General features: G+C 57.9%; 1 protein-coding gene across 5 annotated transcripts in view; it reads left to right on the plus strand.

The window, feature by feature from the left end:
* Positions 1-18,870, plus strand: part of EPS15L1 (epidermal growth factor receptor pathway substrate 15 like 1) — a 106,905-nt gene that overhangs the window by 78,722 nt on the left and 9,313 nt on the right. For 3 of the 5 annotated variants that reach the window (XM_068981383.1, XM_068981384.1, XM_068981386.1), the window contains exons 20-22: positions 582-642; positions 1,635-1,717; positions 7,619-7,751. In XM_068981383.1, the coding sequence (XP_068837484.1) occupies positions 582-642; positions 1,635-1,717; positions 7,619-7,751 (277 nt within the window). The remainder of the gene's footprint in view (positions 1-581; positions 643-1,634; positions 1,718-7,618; positions 7,752-18,870) is intronic. The other 2 variants (XM_068981385.1, XM_068981387.1) reach the window with 1 other exon arrangement.

Below are 18,870 nucleotides of genomic sequence, written 5' to 3' on the forward strand. Positions count from 1 at the left end.
TTTTTGTTTTTTTTGCTGGGCCACATCCCTTTTTCGTGGCTGTGGCTGTCCTGGGATTCCCGCCTCTGAGCTTCAGTGCAGAAAGACAGTGAGTTTTCTTTTGGAATCCATAGCCTCTCAATATTCTCAGACTATAGCTATCAAGACGGAAAACCTGGGAGTTCCTTGGTGGTCTGGTGGTTAGGATTCAGTATTTTCACGGCCGCAGCCGGGGTTCAGTCCCTAGTCAGGGAACTGAGATCCCACAAGCTGAGCAGTGGGCCAAGATAAAACAAAACCTGGAAAATTCAGCCTTGTACTGTTTTTTTGCTGCCAGATTTCAGTTCTCTTCCAAAGTCTTGCTGCTTTGACTCACTTCCTAGGTCTTCAGGTGATTGCTTTTTTTTTTTTTTCTTTCCCGGTCCAGAGTATTTGTTGGTATTACATGCAGGAGGGCTTGGTCTGCTGGACTATGCCAGGATTTGGTTTAAATTGCTGTGTCCTCCCCATGGCTGGGACAGATGTCCAGAGAATTTGTGGCTGAATGAATGGGTGATGGGCACAGGAACTGCTTTTTACTCTCTCCTCTCCTTTGCACTCAGCTCGACCCCTTTGAATCCAGCGATCCTTTTTCGTCCTCCAGTGTCTCCTCAAAAGGATCAGGTGAGACCAATGGCTGTTTTTACTTCTCACTCGTCCCTGGGCAGGAGAATGGCCCGCCTGTTTCCAAAGCTGGCATGTCCTCAGCATTTGTGTCGTTAGTAAGTAGCACCCAGATCCTCACCCGAGGCAGTGTGGCCCATGCCACGGCCCTCGTCTTCCTGAGCGGGAGCTGGCATCTGCTGGGAAGGAAGCTTGGCTGTAGGGATTAATTCAGTAATAACACTAATGTATTAGTTACTTTTTACTCAGTCTTCCTTATGAATGTTTGGTTTGTATGTTTGGCTTTTTTTCCTAAATAAATCCAAAGTTCTGTTGAGGTTTGTGCTATGGGTGCTGGGTTTGAGGGACCCTCCCTTCACAGCATAAACCCTTAGGTGTGCCTCTAAGGGAGGGGAGCATTTGCGGACTGCCCACCCCACCTTGCCTGTGGGAACAGGCCCCAGTTGGTACTGCCGCCTTGCCTAGCATCTTGGCTTGTTAGTTATAGAGCTTGACTTCATAGGTGGGCTTGTGGGCTACTCCAGGAAAATCACACCACCCACCAAAGGAAAAAGCTCAGCAGAAATCTCTACCCACAGATGACCTCCCCACGTGAGCCGTGTGGGCGGCAGTCCCCTCCCTCTCACTCCCCCTTCCTGGTCCAGCAGGACAGACACCAGGCCCTGTCTGTCCTTCCATGGGGGGCTTGCCACTCCTTCTGTGAGTGTGAACGATGCTGGCTGGCAGCCCAGCCACGGGGCTAAGTGCCCCCAGCTCATGTGGCCGCAAATCATCTGGCTGAGCTGCACCAACCCCAAGCCAGAGTGGGCCGGGCAGGGCGGTGGGGACTCCTGGTTGAGGACCTGCACCCAGAGTCACCAGCCCGCACACAGACGTGACCACCCTGGATCCACTCTGGCGCTGTGGAGAGCTGAGAGACGGCACTTGGGCTTGCCCGCGGGAGATGTGTTCCGTGAGTGTGGGATAACTGCCTCTCCTGGTGTTGCTTGCAGGTCCCTTCGGAGCTTTAGACCCTTTCGGAAGCGGGTCCTTCAGTAGTGCGGAGGGCTTTGCCGACTTCAGCCAGATGTCCAAGGTAAAGCCTCTGCACCTCTGCCAGTGTCCTTGTGCTGCGGTCGTGGTCTTGTCCTGGGCTGCCAGGCATAGTTGTTTCATGCCACGTATGTATTTCCTCGGCACCTGTCGAGCTCTGACATGCAAAACGCATGCTCACTTGACGTCGTGAGTGTGCAGACAGGGTCTGGAAGGTGTCCGTGGCTGTGGCTGGACGCATTTCCCTTCCTCCAAGTGGCGCTACCAGAGCCTTGAGTCCCCCCGCCCCCCGCTCAGGCACAGGCGCGAGGGCCTCCCTCCTGCCCTCACTGGTGTCTCACAGCCGTCAGACCTCAGGTGATAAAGTCTCCCAATGGCCAAACAACGCAAGAAGGTGTTGAGCACAGGGGGCCAGGCCTGGCGTGCAGCCTGCGAGGCCAGAACCGGGGGCCACGGGCCCACACCCAGGAGATGTGTCTGGAGCTGCCTGTGGGTAGAACCCGAAAAGAATGTGGAAAGTGAGGGCTGGGCTCAGTCGGTGAATAAATACGCGGGTGAAACGTGAGCTGTTCAGGAAGGCCCATAAGTCACTTCTGTTCGGCCTGGGCGGTGTCTGCGCGGCCATAATTACCTGAACTGACTGTAAACGTAGCCCCACAGGCGGTGTGATCACTCTGTCGAGAGGGGCTCGAAGCAGGTGTGGCTGGAGAGCTAAATCTTTAGCATAGCAAGAAGTCTGTCGGTGGAGACTGTCCGAAACAGAGTGAGCAATAAGAGTAGAAGCCCATGACTCTGAGGTACATTCCAGAAGAAACTGCTGAGACGTTGAAAACGTTGGCTGTGGGGAGTTGATTTGCAGCTTCTGTTCTCCGTCCTAACCTTTAGTGTCCCTTGGTTTCGACTGCGAGCCCGGGTTAACAGGAGTTGAGGGAAGCGTTCGGTGTATGTGTCTTGGCCTCGTCGGGAGGGTGGGGTCCCCTCAAGGATACAGAACCAGGTGCAGCACAGCCTGCTGAAGCCCCCGTGTTCTCCATTTATTCCTCGGGTGTTTTCCAGCCGCCTGCTTCGGTCCAGGTGGCCCGGGGTCCCTGGCCGCTGGGGCACTGGTGAACACGTGCAGATGCAGCTCCTGTCCCTGGTCTTGCCCCTTAGTTGGTGGGCGGGGGGATGGCTGGAGAAGGAACCCTGGAGCGTGTGGGAGCAGGCACCCACAGCCTGGAGCCCCGTACCTCCCACCCCTCGCACCCCGCATGCCAGCTCCTCAGAGGGGCATCCCGCCTGCTTCACTCAGCCCGAGGGGCGCACGGCTGTCTGGGTGCTGAGCGCTTGTGGTTAGCGATGTGTGATTGTGGCATGTGGCTTCCAAGAAACGTCTGAGGTTTTGTTCAGGTTTTCAGAGAAGCGCGTGAGTGTAAACTGTCGAGGTAGCAAATCTAAGTCCTGGCTGGAGGCAGAGCATCTGTTTGCCCATTGGCTGCCGTGGGAGGGAGCCTGGGGGTGCCGGGCTTTCCGTCCTGTCTCCTTCCCGTGCCTGGAGGGAGTCACCGTCCTGTGGGAACTGAGACACTGGTGGTCTGGGATCGGCCAGAAGGGACCAGAGCCCGAGATGTGCCTTCGTGTCCACCTGTGGCTGTGTGGCTGTCACATGCACTCCCCGGGTGGAACTGCGTGTCCTTGGCTTCTGTCCCTGCTTAGCGGGCGGGAAACTGTCCCCTGAAATGAAGAAACCTCTGCCACACGGGGGCGGCAGTCTCCAGGGAAGGGGCTCATGCCCTGTTCTCAAGCCAGCACGAGTGGGCCCTCTCCCCCAGAGGCAGGGGAACGAGGGCGAGCAGTGCCCCCGAGCTGGGACCAGGGGACAAGGACGAGGCGTGAGCCAAGCCCTCTGTATCAGGGAGCACTGGAGGCTGTGTGGAGTGGCCGCCTGGTGGGACCCGGGCCGCTGCCTCCAGGCAGCACCCGCCTGTGTCTCTGCTAGCTGCAGAGGCGACCCTCAGCCAGGCAGTTCAGAGCCTGGCCCCTCCCTCGTGGCGCCCGTTCTAACCTACAGGTGCATTTTCCCTCTTTTATTCCGCTTTCCCTCTCCTTGATCTCGTGTCCCGGATCAGGCCACACACACGTGCACTTGTGACTTCAGAGCCAGCGCCCCTTCCTGTTGGTGGCGCGGGGCGGGACAGGGCTGGCTGGGGCCGTGGAAAGTTTGTCCAGTTCTCCATTGTTTTGTTTCCACGATCCCATCAGCTCCTGGTCTCATGTCGCTTGCCCAGCTCAGTTCAGCGCCCTAACCTCATAGGTCTCTGTTTTTCCCTTTTGGTTCCCTTTCTGTTTTTCAAGAACAACATTGTGTGTATAAATAAAATGCCGAAGGAAATGAAAGTAAAGTGGCAAGAAGGTGTTTTTTTTAACTGCTTGGGGTGTGTGTGTGTGTGTGTTTTGAACATCGCTGTCTTTTCTCCACCTGAGTGGGGTGGGGAGGCCATGCAGGCTGGCACCCTTCCTTAACTTCACCCAAAGCTGGAGTGTGCCCCTCTCTGCCCGGCAGTGCTGGAGGAGATCAACCAGGAGTCTGATTCCCTGGATTCCTCTGGGAGTGTCTCCAGGCTTGCACCCTTAGTTGAGGTCCCCTTGTACCTGAGGTGATTTTTCTAGGCAGTATTACCTTGCGTTAAGAACACTTCCCCCAAAATAGATCTCAGAGCATCTGAGAATAAAAACAAGACTCCAACTTAATTATTTCACCTCTCCTACCCTAGGATTTTTTTAAAAAGCCAGCTATGAAATACTTGACTGCCCTTTGTCAGCCCATTTTCAGTTGTTTTTCAAGCATGCATTTCTATTTAGGGCTTTTTTTTTTAAGTTGAGGGTCATTTGTTTTAAGTCAATTTTTTGAACTGTAAACCTTTTAGAGCTGTGTCTTGTATAGTAGCTTTGCTGTCTGTGTGTTTTTCTTTTTTTTTTTTCTTTTTTTGGAGCACACTTCACTATAGCCCAGCCAGAGAGCCCCTACCGGCTTTACTGAAACCCTTCTAAAAATAGCAACTTTCCCTGAAGCTACAGCCTGAGTAGGAACGAGTCAGGTCCCAGAGGAGGCTTCTTGGAAAACTTCAAGTCATGAAAGTCAGGATTCGGAAATGACGCAGGCTTTTTGGTGTCAGAAGTGATAAAACTCCCTGCTGTGGGCGAACCTTTCTCCCTGGAGCTGGTCCACCAGCCACGCAGTGGGTTTAGATAGATGAGGGGGCGGAGGGTCGGCTTGGCCTACAGTGTACCCAGCCAGCCGGGAGGCTCAGTGCAGCTTGCGCTCCGGGGTGCGGTGCACAGGCCGGGTGGACGAGGGCCTCACCGTGCGCCATGCAGCTCTGGGGGTGGGGGCGGGGGGTCTGCACCCAGAGGCTCCCAGGTGTCCCTCTGCACCCCTTCCCCAGAGCTGGCGCATACCCAGCTCCCAGGACAACGGGTCCACGCAGGGGCCTAGGGAGCTGGTCATGCCCCCTGTTTGCCAAGAAATTGATTTTGGTTCTCGCCTGCCCGTCTAAGGTTGTGACAAGCGTGGAGAGAGCTGTCAACCCAGGGCGTGTCCTGGGAACAGCAAAAGCAGAAGCAGCTGCGCGCTCTCCATCTCCTCAGCGGCTGCTCCGTCTTCTTTCCTGAACAGCAGACCCTAACCACTCACTTTAAAGCTGAGCTGCAGGTCCACGCTGCACCTTGGCTCTCTGGCTCACTCAGTCTGGGAAGGGCTCTGTGGATGACAGGAAGCAGCAGAAACACAGTGTCGGTGGCCAGCGGGCCTTTGCAGATTCTTGCGGGCATCCAGGGGAATCCGAGTCACGTCCAGTCCACATTCTCAGCATGATGCTGCTTGCGCTGTCTCTGCTGATGTGGTTTGGGCGCCGGGTGGAGCCGCTTATGCATTCCCTTTCGACTTCTCGCCCAGCCCTGCGAGCGCGGGCCAGGCATGATGGTCATCTCACAGAAGAGGAAACAGAGGCGCGGAGCCGGGAGCGGGGCCTCCAGGTCCCACCCTGAGGTGCTGTGTTGTCAGCAGGCCATGTCTCCTCGCAGTTCCTCAGCTTCCCTGCCTGTGAGATGGAAGGCGTGGCCAGAGGACTCTGTCCCCAGCCCGGTGGGACGATGTGGCGAGGCCAGCACAGAGTGGACGTCTCCTACCCTGGGGGCCCTCTGAGGGCCCTCTGAGGTTCCAGGGGAGGAACTGGGGTGCCCAGCGGTCTTGGCTGAGGGTGCCACCGCCCTCTCCCGGCTCCCTCCTTATCTCTGTGGACCAGCCGCCTCTCTCCCACCCGAGACGAGTATCTGGGACTAGGTACCAGGGACAGGGTGGCTGCATCCGTGTCCCCATGACCAAAACCCCGTGACTGATGCCCGCCCTTCTCCCCACTGTTCCATCCACGCGTGGGAACCAGGTGCCTAAGGAAGTCCCTAGAGTGGGCTCTGCTGTCGCTCGACCAGCCCCCCGACCCGCACTGGGGAGAGCATTGCACGTGCCCCCCCTCACGCCTGCTCCACGCCCACCATGCACAGTCCCCCCGACCCCTGTGCATCCCCTCTCCTTTGCTCTTCTGAGGATCATATCAGCATTTTCACTCCAGTGTCCACTACTTCCCTCTGTGTCCAACAGCTCTCAATCTGCTCTCTCTACTTTTCCCTAGCTCTTTTCTGTGTGAGGGAACACGATCCCCCACCCATAGAGAAAGCAGTCTCCCTTTGGGGCGCCTCTGGTCCTCTGCGCTCATCCATCCGTCAGTGGAGGTTTGTCATGCCCAGCGCCATGCTGGGGCTCCAGGAGCAGGTGCTCGTATGGACGAGTCCTTGCCCGCCGCGGCCAGGTGTGTGCCCTATCGGTGCCTCTTGCCTTTCAGGCCACTCAGTTAAGACAGGAGGGTCCTGGGTGCCTGACCCTGGCGTGATAAGCTATGTCCTGTCAGCTCCCCCTAGGATGTCTGAGCTGGTCCAGGAAGGGGTGGCACGGAGGGGTCTGGGGGCGGCAGTGAGCTCCAGCCCATCTCTGAGAAGGAACAGGGGCTCAGGGTGGACGGGAAGGGCTGAACGCCCCCAGTCAGGGACCCTGTGTGTATGGAGGCCTAGGGATGGGGCACCCGGGGCGCCAGGCATCAGAGAATCGCCAGGAGAGGGTTGGGTCCGCTGCAGGGCTGAGGCCAAAGCATTGCACAGTGAGGGGGCTGGGGGCTATGAGGAAGGCCCTGTGTGCCTTGAGGAGTACTGGCAGTTGCCTTCAAGCTTCAGGGCCCGGCTGCGCTGCTGCCTGCCCATCCACCTGCCTCCCTGCCCGCCTGCCATGTTTACCCTCCCGCCTGCCTTCCTGCCCGCCTGTCCCTCCAGGCGTCTCTTTGTGGCTGGTGTGACATGGTCTGATTTGGGTGTGAGATGGTGGAGGTCGGCGGGGAGCGGGGCGCGGGTGAGACTAGGGCTGGAGGAAGCTAGTGGAGGGTCCAGGCCAGAGGCAGCAAGAGCCCATTGGAGGTGGCGGTGGCTGTGCCAATGTGGGTGGGGTGGGCTCTGGCTTGAGTCCCTGCGGGGGCAGCTCAGCGGCACAGAGCGGGTCTGGTGCCGCTCTGACCGAGTGGCTGACACTGACCGAAGGGAGAGGGGGTGGCGTCTCTGAAGTGTGAGCAGGAAGCCCCCATATCCCCTGGCGGGTGGCAGGGAACAGCTCCGCACCCCCACGCCCTGCCGCATGACGTAAGCCCCCCGAGGCGCTGGGTGTTCCCGCCTGCTCCGTGTGTCTGCCAGCTGCCCCTCGTGGGCCAGAGGACCCTGTCTCTCGAGGGTGGAGGAAAGCGGGGGGCTGGTGAGCAGCCCCCCGGCCGAGCGGGGACCGTGCCGCACAGCGTGGCGGGCTCGGTGGGCGTCCCTGCCTCCGTGTTAATGACTGTTTCTGCCTCTCTTTTCGTGTCCTCTCTTGCAGCCCCCAACTTCTGGGCCTTTCACCTCCTCCTTTGGAGGGGCAGGATTCTCAGATGACCCCTTTAAAAGTAAACAGGACACTCCCGCTGTGCCTCCGAAGAAACCTGCTCCTCCGCGGCCTAAACCGCCGAGCGGTCAGTACGCTTCCTTCTCTCGCAGCCACCTGCCCACCGTCGCTGGGCGGCGGGGGACGGTGGGCCTCTCTCCGCTCACCAGCCCAGAGGGTCCGTGTTCGGAGCCAGAGGGGCTCCCCTCTGCCCGTTACGTGGCTCTGTGCACCCCGTGTGCCTGGAAGCACCTCTGGTCCTTCCTGTCCTCGCCTCGTCCTGTGGGCCCCTGGGCTCTGTGTGGGGCTCCAGGGTGGTCTTCAGAGGCCGGGGGCTAATAACCCTCCTGGCGGTTGGCAGAGCTGCTGCGTGGCCCCTGGCTCAGCATGTATTCATGGCCCCTCCAACCTCCCCACCCCTCCCGAGCTCTTTCCCAGGTTGGCTCAGGGAGGGCCCAGGGCTGGGGGCGGCGGAAGCAGTGGCCGAGGTCGCTTCACCCATCCTGCGCCTCCAGATTGGTTCAGGACTTGGGGAGGGGTGGGGCCCTTCCACGGTCATGTTTGACATGAGAGGAGTCACATGGCTTGGGGCTCCCTTGCCCTCTGCTCCTGCCCCAGCATCTAGGCAGGTAGCTCCGAACCGGGGCTTCCTGCAGCCCTTCCTTCTCCTGGTTACGGGATGTTGCTGGCTTCTCGCAGGATTGAGGCTCTCTGACGGTGCCGAGGATGGTTAGCTCGTGCGGGGTACCTCTCTTGGGTGATGGTGATAGCTCAACAGGCCAGGTTATCAGACTTAAAAGCAGAAAGCTGTTGCTCCCAGTGGCGGAAGGACTCACTGCAGGTTCCCAATCATTAGTCTACTCCCCCTTCGTGGTCTGCTCTGGTCCCCTAGCAGAATCCCCTGTGCTGTCCCTAGACTGTAGCATCATAGAAGAACCACGCGTTCCTGCGGTCGTGCCTTCTGTTCACGGCCTTCCTTTTCTGGTCCTTTCTGTTAGAGGGTGACTCTCTCCTTCCCACCTGAGCGCGCCTGGCCCCCCCAGTCAGTCCCCAGGGCCTCCGCCTTGTGGCTGGGCAAGGGTGGAGGCCCCCTCTGCACCCTGAGGTCACTAGTTATGGGGGCTCATCAGCTCAAGGATGGCCAGCCTTCCTACACCTGTCACTAGAACCGCACAGAGGGGAAGCTGTTTAAAAACGCACCCTCTCCCCTCCCGTCACCGGCTGGCAGGGCCTTGTCTCAGGAGGACAGGCCCTCTGCCCACAGTGCCCAGTTTGGCCTCCTTGTGGATGGGACACGAGAGAAAGCATGCCCAGTGGGTGGGGTGAATTTATGACATTTTCTATAAACCATGCTTCAAAGGCATTTACCCTGAAATGGGGTGGGGAGTTGAGGGGGAAGTGAGAACTATGAAGGAATTCCCTGTGTCTGCAAGAGGCCGCTTACACCTTAGAGGCTGTGATCCTCGGGGGACACTGGCTGGTCACCTGATTCAGTGGCGTTGGGCCTTCTCTATCAGAAAGACGGGAGCTATAGCAAACCTGTGCACCCAGTGACATGCTGCACGCATGCATGCACACACTCTCACATAGTGCTTGCACGCCCCTGCGCACACTGCACATGTGAATGTACACGCACACACGCGCACACACGCCCGGCAGCTCGGCATCTGTTGGGCCTTGGGGAAGAGCTGCCCCCCTTGTTGGCTGCGGCAGGCGCCGAGCTTCATTCTCAGGGTTTCTTGGAAACATGCATCTCAGCCTCCTCCCCTTCCCTGAACCAGCGCGGGGGTGCCTTTGAAGTCGCCCTCGGCTGGCACCTCCCCTTGTGTCTCCCTCGGTGAGCCTCCCCACCCACCGCGGCTTCTGCTCTCAGTGTGCCCTGGCCTTGGGAAGCAGAGCCCGCTGGAGGCGCGGCTCAGCTCCTGGGGGCTGGCTCCAGGGCGCAGGCTTCTCTGAGCCCTGTCCGTGCTGGGGGAAGCCTGGGCGTGTAACCTGGGGGTCTCAGGCCGCCTCTGCTCGTCATGGCTTTGGCCTGCGGCACCCTTGCTGAGCCACGGCTGGCAAGGGGCCGGGTGCCCCAAGTATCCTCTTCACATCATGACCCTCAGGGTGCAAGGTCACAACTATAAGCCTGCCAGATTCTGGCAAGACCCTCAAGACCAGACAGGCACCATGATGCCATCTTATCAGAACTGGAGAGGGAAGTGAGAGAGGTTCACATGGGTGCCGAAGTCACACAGCAAGGGGGGGCAGCAGGGCCAGCCCTACACCCGGTGACCCCCACCCCCCTGCCAGGCCTCCCACTCCCCCACGCCCCCAAGCTGTATTGAGAACCACGCCATGAGCTTTGGGTGCTCTGGATAACAGTCAGCCTGTGTGCAGTGCTTAACCTGTAAGTGGCCACACCGTGCCCGCATGGAGGCCTAAACGTCTTTCGTCTGATTCTCTTACCTAGAAGCAGTGGCTGAACAGGAAACCCCTGCGCTGTACACGTTGCTGGGTGGTAGGTACACGCTGTGTGGCGGGTGCTGTGAGAGCACTTCAGTGGTGCTTCTGTGATTCCGCACTAACCTGTAACAACTGGAGACTGCCAGCCGTGTCGATGCTCCTGCAAAGGCCACCCGACCCAGCAGGCGTCACTGAGCAGGGTAGATGTTGGTGGCGGGCATGGACTTGTCCTCTCCAGGCTGCTTCCCCGATCGAGGGATTGGAGCCCAGCCGTGCGCACGGCCCTCTTCTCCCCCGTCTACATCACAGGGAGCAAGGCCTCATCAACTGGAGCCTCCTGGCCGTTGTCTGCTAATATATTAGCAAGACAAGTCAGCAGATGAGAGTCAGAGAAAATCCCGCTTGGAATGTTTGTTATGGAAGCATCAGGCTCAGCTCCCGCTTTCTTGGTTCCTGAGATGGGAAGTAGCCAAGGAGATGTCCATGGGTGGTGGTGGTTGTCTTTGTGAGGAATCAGAGTCCAGCAGTTGGCGAGTGCGGGTGTCACGGCGCGTGCTTTTCTGCGCTTCTTGCTGATCCGGCCCTTTCCTGCTTGGAGGGGCCACGTGGCCAGCATGTAAACGTGCTGCGTTGTCATGCCCAAGGGCCACCTGACGTGTGGGGGGTGTTGGTCCTGGGAGGGCAAGCAGAGAGGGGCTGAGGCGGGCCCCCTGCTCCCAGGGCCGGGTGGCTCTGGCGGCGGAGCCATGACCCCGCTCCTCCACGGAGGTAGGTGAGCAAACAGTCCAGCCTGCTGGGTGATCGTGGCTTTTCTTACATAACACAACTTCATACCCACACTCCAGAAACCATGAGGAAGGAGTGGGCTCACCTTCGCCATTCTGTATGAGAAATGGGTCTGATTGACCACACTCCCACTTGAGGCTCGCCTGGAGGGGACCCAGAGCTTTCTGGAACCCCACCAGGTCTTTGTGTCTGGAGTCAGCTCTGACGTGTAAGGCCAGGACAGGCGAGTCTGACCCCGGCTTGATCAGACTGGTTGCACGTTCTGGCTGCTTCCGTCTCCCGGAGGGGCTCTGGGCAAGTGTCTTAACCTTGGCGAGCCTCAGTTTCCGCGCCTGAGCTCGGGCGCAGCTGTAGCCTAGCGTGTGGCCTTTCTGGTGAGTGCCTTGCACAGCTGATGAGCATTGCTGTGAGTGTGGTGTGTACCCACCAACCCGGCCCTGGGGTGCAGGGACCAGGACTCAGGGTCCTCCTTCCCCAGGGAAAGGCGGAGGCTGGGCCCGAGGCCGTCATATACATACAGGGAGTTCTCAAGGGATCCTTTTCCCCCATGAGTTGGCAGTTTAGCAGATATCTTTGCAGCTGAAAAAAAATAGCGTGGGTAGTTGAACTTCAAAGAGGGCTCCAGGGTCCTTTCTGGCAAAGCTCAGCTGTCGTCACTCGTGTGGGACCAGGTGGATGTTGGGGTCTGAGTTAACACCTGGCTTTGGGGGTGCCAGCCTTTGTGCCCCAGAGGCTGCAGTGTTCACAGCCTGTGGGAGCTGAGTTTTGGTTGCATCTTTAAGTTTGATGAAAGATTAGTTGACATGCGATCTACACACAGCGTCAGCCTGTGCAGTCAAGGTGGGGATCCCGCCGGCTGGGAGCCTCACCAGGGTTCTCTGGGAAAGAGTTCTGGCATCCAAGGCATGTGACTGGAGCAGCCCTCAGGCCGGCCATCTGCCCTGACCCAAACCAGAAAGCTTTGCTCGACAACCTTTGAGAATTACCCTCTGGGGCAGTGCATGGCACTCTGGAGTTGGCACTGAGTTCTCTGAGCCCAGAGGTCTTTTCTAGAAAGGTCTATCAAGGTATGCAGTAAGGAGCAGGTGTCTGTTTGGGTAGAGACTCGGTTTCTTCTAGGCAGATGCAAAACAGACCGCTCCGGTAGCCGCCGAAACCTGTCAGTTAGAATTAGCGCTGGTACACCTCCCCCAGGTAAACAGCGATGTGCTCTCTGCAACGGACCGGAGATCAAGATCAGTCAGAACTCGCCGCCGAAGAGTTTCTAGGTAAAAGTTGTTGATTTGCAAAGGGAGAAACAGATTTTTTTTTTCAAGTGCAGGAAATGGCTGTGTGGGTGTCAGTGATTGGGCCCTCGCGCCTGCGGCGACAGATAGCGGGATCCTGTGCCCCGGGCCCCACCCTTGCCACTTCCTGTGAGTGCGGCCCCACATTGTGGTTCCTGCAGTGCCTGGGCGACACCAGCTAGCGCGCCTTCACCGCTAACCAGCCAGTCACCTTTAACCTCTCCCCAGGTTAATTATTATTACAGCTAATGACCTTTTCACCTGCAGAATAAAGCCACGCACACTCCGGTGGTATCTTTCTGCCCCCTCCCCCTTCTCAGTATCCTTCCAAACCACACCAGACAACAGGATGCTATTTAATAACTAGGGTCCTGTTTGATTCAAGTGATTCTGAAAAAAATAAATCATCATTTCTCCCCTAGAACCCAAGTCCCCTCCCACACCTGTGACTGACCCCACACGGTAACAGAACAGGGTCACAGAAGGCGGCATCTTTCTTCTGGGTGCCTTTCTGGCGTCTGCCTGCCCCTGGGGCTGGCCCATTCGCCCGGTGGTCAGCTTGGCCATCCCGGGAGCTGTCACTCGGGAGCCGGCTGCAGAGGAAGCCCTGGTCCCCTCCATGGCACCAGCCGGGGTGTGTGCCTGGCTCTGTGAGGCCAGGCAGCACGGGGTGAAACCAGGGTGGTTACGCAGTGCCCCTGTGGATCCCAACCCCTTGTTTATTGTGCAGGATCCACTCTGAAAATGGCTTCTCCAGTTGAGCCGTAGCGGTTAGCACCTCGGCCTTGAACTTAACTACTTGAATTCCGTTCCCACGATGATTTCAGAGAGATAATTCAGTGGGTACATGTGATAGTTCTAGAACAGGACAAATGCAGTTCACTGCTAGCTCGAATGTGGAAAAACGCGACAGTTGCCGGCTAGCCGGGGTTGGGGTACTCCGGGGTCGGGGAGCTCCAGGGGAACCTCAGGCACCCAGCCTGGTGGAGCCCTCCTTTTCCCGTGGGCTGCCCACTGCCCCCGCCTCCTGTCAGGAGCGTCCATGCTGGGACTGGGCAGGACTCCTGACCACAGTGCTTGTGAGCCGGCTCCGGGCCAAGGGAAAAAAGTCACTTTCCTCTCAGCTGCTTAAGGTGTGAAACGCCTGGAGACGAATTGTTCTCTGGGGTGAATTTCTGTTTTGCAAAGTCGGCGGAGTTTGCAAATAGAAGCATTTGCCTACCTTAGCCCGCGGCCACCCTCCTGCACCCAGAATCGCGTGGTGGGTTGAGTGGGAGTTGGGTGACACTCCTACCACCTGTTGTGTAGCGGGGTGCAAGTGCCCAGACTTGGGGGGCCTGGAGCAGAGGAGTCGGGACTCAGCCTGCCGGGGTCTGGGGGTGTTTGTAGCAAGGCCTTGAGGTGGGGTGCAAGAGCCTGGACTCCCCAGTCTGGCATCTGTGTGTAGGTGTGAACAGACAGCAGCTACCACCCTGGCCCTGGTGCCCCCCTCGCCCACGGCAGAGGCCCCGTGTATTGCCCCCAGCCCCTTGGTCTCACCTATAGCAAGGTGAGGGGTGCCCAGGGAGACGTTCCCCACGAGGTGCTGGCTTTTCTGACGGGGTGAATGTGGCCCCCCAGCTCGTCACTCCTCGCATTCAAAGCACTGAGTCAACCGCGCTGCTGCTGCCACTGTCAGCTGAGAAGCAGCGGGTGTGTGTGTGAGTGGGTGGTGGGGATCAGCCCTCCGGAGCGCGGGGGCGGGCGGGCCCCCAGCTCCGGGCTCTCTCTGCCTTTCGCGCTGCCCCCACACTGGGAGGGCTCCCGGTGGGCTCTGCCCCCCGCCCCTGACTCCAGCGAGTGCTTTCTCACCTTTCCAGACCCGCCGCGCGGCACCCTGGGGACTTTGTTAAATGTGGGCAGGGCACCTCCCTGCCCGTGCCGAGGTGGTGTCCTGGCCATACAGGCGCCGCTCTGTAGGGAGGAACCAAGGCTGGGCCACCGCGGCCTCACCTAGCATCTCCCTGTCCCCCCAGGCACCCCACAAGGCCCCTCAAGGGGACATGTAAGGCCAGCACATGGCTGATTCAGCAGAGTGTTGCAGGCGCAAATCAAAAAACAAATACAATTTTTAAAAAAAACAAACTTTGAGACCTGCCAGGCTGTATTATTTTTGTGTGAAGGCTGATTTATGGTTTGTAAACTCATAAAGTTACGTACCCCCTCCCCGTGTTTGCTGTGGAACCAAAGTAGCCCCTGCCAAGTTTCTTACAGATGTCTTTGGAGTCCTCTGTAGAAACCTCTTAAAAAGTGTGTTTTTCAGTCCTAAGGGTATCTGTCCTTTGAGGACCCCAGAAGTGTGACAACATTTTCCCCTTCTCGCCTTCTCCCTCTGACGGGGCAGTGACCCCACATCCCCTGGGCTCGCTACCTCTGACCACCCTCGGCACCTTGCAGAGAGTGAGACAAGCTCATCAGGTGTGGGGGTGCCTGGTGGATGATAGTAAATATTTGTTCAGCTTTTCTCAACAGTTCAGAACCAAACCTCATCCTGCTCCCTTCAATGCATTCAGCAAATTTGTCTTAAAATTCAGTAAATATTTTTAGTGGAAAATCTCAACGTTGTGATGGTGGGGACCTCAGATTTTATCTTGCCGGGGCTCTGATGCTTGGCCCAGCTTTGATCTGTGGGGTTTGCCTTCTCCTCGTGTGTGCCTGAGCCAGAGTGAGTGGGGCTGGAGTCTGCAGGGCTCCTGGCTGGCACGCTGTTCGCGTGGCCCTGTGGCTCGCGGCCCAAGAAGTTAGGTCACCTCATCCCACCAGAGGGGGCCGAGTGTTTCTCTTGTGCGTCGGTGAAAAGCGATCTTAGCAAATAAAAAGTTTCCGAGTGATGATGGGTGAAGCTCTGGACAGCCTGCTTTCTCTCTTCCCCCAGTTCAGCTTCTTTGCCGGGTTCAGGGGGCAGGAAGGGAGCAGCCGAGGTGACAAGGAGGGCACCTCCGTAGCCATAGCTCTCCTTTAGAACCACTTTCAGAAGTCTGGCGGTTGTGTGGGTGTGCCGTGTTGTGTGGGACGAGTGACGGTTGTGTGTGTGTCCTGTGCTGTGTGGGACGAGTGACGGTCGTGTGTGTCCCGTGTTGTGTGGGACGAGTGACGGTCGTGTGTGTCCCGTGTTGTGTGGGACGAGTGACGGTCGTGTGTGTCCCGTGTTGTGTGGGACGAGTGACGGTCGTGTGTGTCCCGTGTTGTGTGGGACGAGTGACGGTCGTGTGTGTCCCGTGTTGTGTGGGACGAGTGACGGTCGTGTGTGTCCCGTGTTGTGTGGGATGAGTGACGGTCGTGTGTCTCCCGTGTTGCCACAAATGGCAGCTTGGGAACGTCCTGTGTTGTGGAGAGTAACAGCTCAGGTGGGGCAGCTGTCCTGACCACAGACCTCTGTTTTTTATTTTTGTGTTTGGTTGTTTTTGTGTTTGTCTCTCATCTACGGAGCTGCACTTTCCAACTGCAGCCCTGAGTCTTATAAATAGAACCCAGCCACTATCTGGTCGGGATGAAAACACACACTCTGGCTCACGTCTATTTTTGATTATGTTCTATTCATCTGATTTATTGAGACCCTCCCGCAAGTCACCCAAACCTGTTAAACTCTCCTTCAAGGTAAAAATTTGCAAGCAGGAGAGCCTGCCTTCCTTCAGTGTTCACGTTTGAGTCATGGAGGGGGTTTGTATTCCATCATTTTCTCCCCTCCCTGCTGACTCTCCAAGCGGAGACCTTCCCGGAGAAGCCAGGAGGAAGAGGTTGGCGCAGGGCTTCATGCCCTTCTGCCCCCGCTGGCCTGCCAGTCCCCGATCCTGGGTGCTGGGGGCCCTCTTGGTGTCGGAAAGTTCAGAAGCAGGAGAATTAAAGACACTGCTCCCAGGGTGGGGCCGGCCAGCGGGTTTTTTTTAACAGCACACACCGTGGTAAACCATCAGGTTCATATTGTTTTTGCTCAAGGCCGTCCTGTGTGCGGTTTCGGTGCACCACTAGGGTAGCTGCTGAAACTGCTGCGGTTTCAAATCAGCCCTGTTCTGTCCTGTCTTCAACCTTGGTTCCCCCACCCTGTTAATGAAGCCTCCTCCGAGTACCAGGGAGTCACTGGGGGGCTCGGCAGCAGCTTCCAGCCCCGAGCTGGGGGAGGGTCTTTATCTGATTGCAGTCACATCCTCCCGTCCACTCAGGCCTCCCTGCCCTGGGCAGATGTCTAGGAATGACAGCCCAGGTGTCATCCTGGTTATTAGTTTTATACCAAAATTTAAGGCAAAAAAAAAAAAATATTTGTGCTCTCTTCTCTGAAACAGGCCCCAGACAAGCCTCTTTCCTTTACTCTCGGTGCCTGGAGCCACAGAAAGGTGTAAAACGGCAGGTCTGCCCAGGGGCACGGAGGCAGATTGGGTTACCCTGTCACGTTTAATCTGAGCACCACTTCAGGAAAAAAACAATTAAGGACTTAGCAGAAGTGGTTACATAAAAGCAGGAACCAGCCCCAGAATGTATGAAAAGTGCAGCTGCTAAAAATAAATGGGGGCGCAGAGTGGGAAGTGCTATGGACTAAGGGCAGTCAGGGCAAGGGCGTCTTTTGAAAAAGGCGTCTCTGCTCGTGAGCGTCGTGTCAGGCCAAAGCCAGGAGGCCACCAGTTTTGCACGTGTGAGGTCCGATAACTCAGCCTCTATGCCCGAGCACAAAAACAGATAACCGAGAAAAAACCGTTTCCCCTGCCACCACCACTCCAAAACAGGAGCAGTTGATGTGCCCCGGTTTCGTATTAACACAGTCACGATTTCTAAATAACAACGGTTTCGGCAGCCGAGCAAAACCAGGCCCCGGGCCGTTCTTGGGTGTGAGTGCCTCCTTTCAAGATCTCACTGATCGATCGATCATCTCCGTGCCTGTTAGAAACCTCAGCTTGACATTCTTGCCGGCTGGATTCTTGACTGCCCCCCACCCCCAACCTCTGCCCCCAAAGTGATTAAAAAAAAAAAAAAAAATACCCCAGACCAGGGGAGGAAGCTCTTTTTAACTGAAAAAAAAAAACAAGGCACAGAAGTGGGTGATGGTGTATTTGAACATCTGCACTGTTGGGGTCACTCTCAGGGCCTGGCTGGGGTCAGCCGACCCCGTTATGCGTGCTCGGATGTTTGCCGTGCTGGACGGCACGGGGAGGTCTGCCAGGTGGAGGTAGCTGTGGGAGGGAAACCACGGTGGCCAGGCTGCAGGGACTATGCCCGCCGAGGTGAGTGTGCCCTACCTCAGGATGCCATCCCCCCGGGCGCCCCGGCAGAGGTGCATGCATCGGGTTGGTTGCAGGTGAGGCCCCGTCCCTCGGGGCCCAGGGAAGGCTGCCGGTGTCCCAGGGGCCTCCTGCACAGGGTTCGCTCAGGATCCTGTCTGTTCACAATCAGCCTTTGGTGACGCCACGTCTTGGGGTTTGGAAAGCAAGGCAGGGCCTGCATCTGGGTGTACGCTGCAGGGGGGCTCTTCTCTCGGGGGGCACGCCTGGGCTGTGGCACTGCTGCACCGTGGCAGGGGGAGGTCGCATGGAGGGTTTGAGGAAACCCGACAGGTGGGGGCCAGTGCAGGGAACTCGGCAGTTCAAGGGGAGGCCACCCCTGCCAGGGGGCTGCGCACGCCCACCCACCGCCCTGCGCTGGTGGCATCTGAGCAGCTCTGCAGGCAGGGTTCTCAGTCTCCTTATGGAGCTCATGGGGGTGTGCCAAGCTGTCCTGCCCTCTGGGTATTGGAGCCACGCCAGCCTGGCATTGGCAGACTGGTAAAACATGATTTACACAAGCAGACAGCCCCCTCACAGGCCGACCCCAGCTCTGGAGGTGGTGGAGAGCGGACACTCTTTTACCCTGCCCGAGTATCCTAGGGCCGCCATACCACATACTGTAGACTGGGCAGCTGAGACAGCCGAAGCGGACTTTCGGCTGTGGAGGCCAGGAGTCTGGGATCAAGGTGGGGTCCGGTTGGCTTCTCCTGAGGCTGCTCTGGTTGGCCTGTAGACGGCGTCCACCCCCGTGCCTTCCCGCGGCCTCCCCTCTCTGCATGCGAGTGTCCTGCTCTCCTCTTTTCTCCCGAGAGCACCAGTCCTCCTGGATTTGGGCCCACTCAGAGGACCTCATTCTAACTTAATTACCTCTGCAAAGATCCCGTGTCCCGAGACAGCCACATCCTGAGGTACCGGGGGAGAGGACCTGAGCATAACGAATTGGGGGTGGGGGACCAGTTCATCCCATCACAACCCCATTTCACAGATAAGGAAGCTGAGGCTGAGGGGGGTGGTTGCCATGCTCCTCCCTATCTTCCAGGGGTCCACAGCCCACTCTCTCCGAGGGCTGGGCCAGGAGGGCTGAGCACAGGCCTGGGGAGACAGTGGGCCCAGGCACTTAAGGCAGAGGGACTGTCTGGAGAGAAGCCCTGCGCTGGGGTCCTGGGGGAGCGAGGTATGCTCGGGCCCCTGGAGGGGTGTCAGGGGATGAGGTGGGGAAGGGTTTTGTGTGGGCTTTCTTAATTCGCCACGGTGGAGCTTGCACGTTAGAAAGCTCTGTTGAGCAGAGCGGTCTGGGGAACGGGGACACAGCTGTGGGCAGCCGAGTGCTCTGCTTTCTGGAGCTCGTGTTCTCTCGGGCAAGAGAGAAAATACAGGACGAGTGAGCTGATGATGG

This window comes from Capricornis sumatraensis, chromosome 9 (assembly GCF_032405125.1).
Source record: "Capricornis sumatraensis isolate serow.1 chromosome 9, serow.2, whole genome shotgun sequence".
NCBI classification, from domain to species: Eukaryota; Metazoa; Chordata; class Mammalia; order Artiodactyla; family Bovidae; genus Capricornis; species Capricornis sumatraensis.